At 50.2% G+C, this 1,507-nt stretch overlaps 1 gene segment (V, D, J or C); it reads right to left on the reverse strand.

Annotated features, from left to right (window-relative positions):
• Positions 1–271: 271 nt before the first annotated feature.
• Positions 272–789, reverse strand: LOC133075166 (immunoglobulin lambda variable 2-14-like). The segment is given in 2 exon segments: positions 272–627; positions 744–789. Coding segments are annotated over 2 exon segments (402 nt in total).
• Positions 790–1,507: the final 718 nt, after the last annotated feature.

Genomic DNA, 1,507 nt, shown 5'->3' on the forward strand with positions numbered 1-1,507 from the left:
ATCCAAGTACATACATATACACACACACACACACACACACACACACACACACACACACATATATAGGCAGAGAGAGAAAATGAGAGATAAGCTGACATAATGAAAAGCGAAGATGGCAATAGTTAAAAATGATGGATCTGGGAAAAAGGTATGAAGCAGTTCTTTATGAAATCTTCAAATTCATTTAAGTTTGTAATTATTGGCAAATAAAATAATAACAAACAAGCAACAAGTGAAAGCCTGTATTTAAGAGTGAAGGGGCTGGAGGGAGCTAAAGGGAGGTTTTGGTTTCACTTCTCCATGAACTTGGACCACTGTGCACAGTGCAACTACTGGTACCGGAGCTACAGTAATAATCAGCCTCGTCCTCAGCCTGGAGCCCAGAGATGGTCAGGGAGGCCGTGTTGCCAGACTTGGAGCCAGAGAACCGATCAGGGATCCCTGAGGGTCGTTTATTGACATCACAAATCAAGGTTTTGGGGGCCGTGCCTGGGCGCTGTTGGTACCAGCTGACATAGTTATAACCCCCGATGTCACTGCTGGTTCCAGCACAGGAGATGGTGACTGTCTGTCCCGGATTCCCGGACACTGAGGGAGGCTGAGTCAGGCCAGACTGGGCCCAGGACCCTGCAAAGAGGAGAAACACACTCTGGTCAGTTCCATGTGGGGCCCAGGTCACACTGAGGACAAAGACACAAAGGATCAGCCAGATGTCCATGGGGTCCCTTCCCTGGAGGCCTCACCTGTGCCCTGAGTGAGGAGGGTGACAAGGAGCAGAGCCCAGGCCATGGTGGAGACTCCCCAGACGCTGCCTTCTGAGCCCCCAGCCCTCGGCCTGCTACTCCAGACCTCTCTTATCCCCTCCCCTCCAGAGGAGGGAGGGGCCTCCATGCAAATCTGCTTCCTGCACCTGCCCCTCCTCCCCACCTCTGCTCAGCCCCCTCTGACACGGTTTGTTCCAGATTCTTCTGCATCCCCGGACAGCAGAGATTACTGGAGAATCAACTCCTTCACATGGTGTGTGAGGACAGACCGAGTCTATGACATGATGTGGGAAAGGAATCCAGCCCGGGATTTCCTGTCTCTCCTGGTGTGAGAGTCATCGTGGTTCCTGGGGGAGGAATCCCAGAAGGTCCCCTCTGTGCTCTTGGGACAAAGGAGAGGCCCTGAGCCCAGGCAGCTGAAGGATCCAACTGCCCCACTTTCCGGGAGTCAGAGGCAGAGCTGGAGACCAGAATCCCCTCAACTCCTTTTTGAAAAAAATTTTATTGAAGGGACTTCCCTGGCGGTCCAGTGGTTAAGGCTCTACGCTTCCACTGCAGAGGGTGTGGGTTTGATCACTGGTCACGGAACTGAGATTCTGCATGCAGCGCAGCATGGCCAAAAAATAAAAAAAGAAAGAAAAAGGAAAAAAAGAAAATACAAACAAAAATTTTATTGACGTATAGTTGAATTACAATGTTGTGTGAATTTCTGCTTACAGCAAAGTGACAGGTATACATTTATA

Source organism: Eubalaena glacialis, chromosome 15, assembly GCF_028564815.1.
Source record: "Eubalaena glacialis isolate mEubGla1 chromosome 15, mEubGla1.1.hap2.+ XY, whole genome shotgun sequence".
NCBI lineage: Eukaryota > Metazoa > Chordata > Mammalia > Artiodactyla > Balaenidae > Eubalaena > Eubalaena glacialis.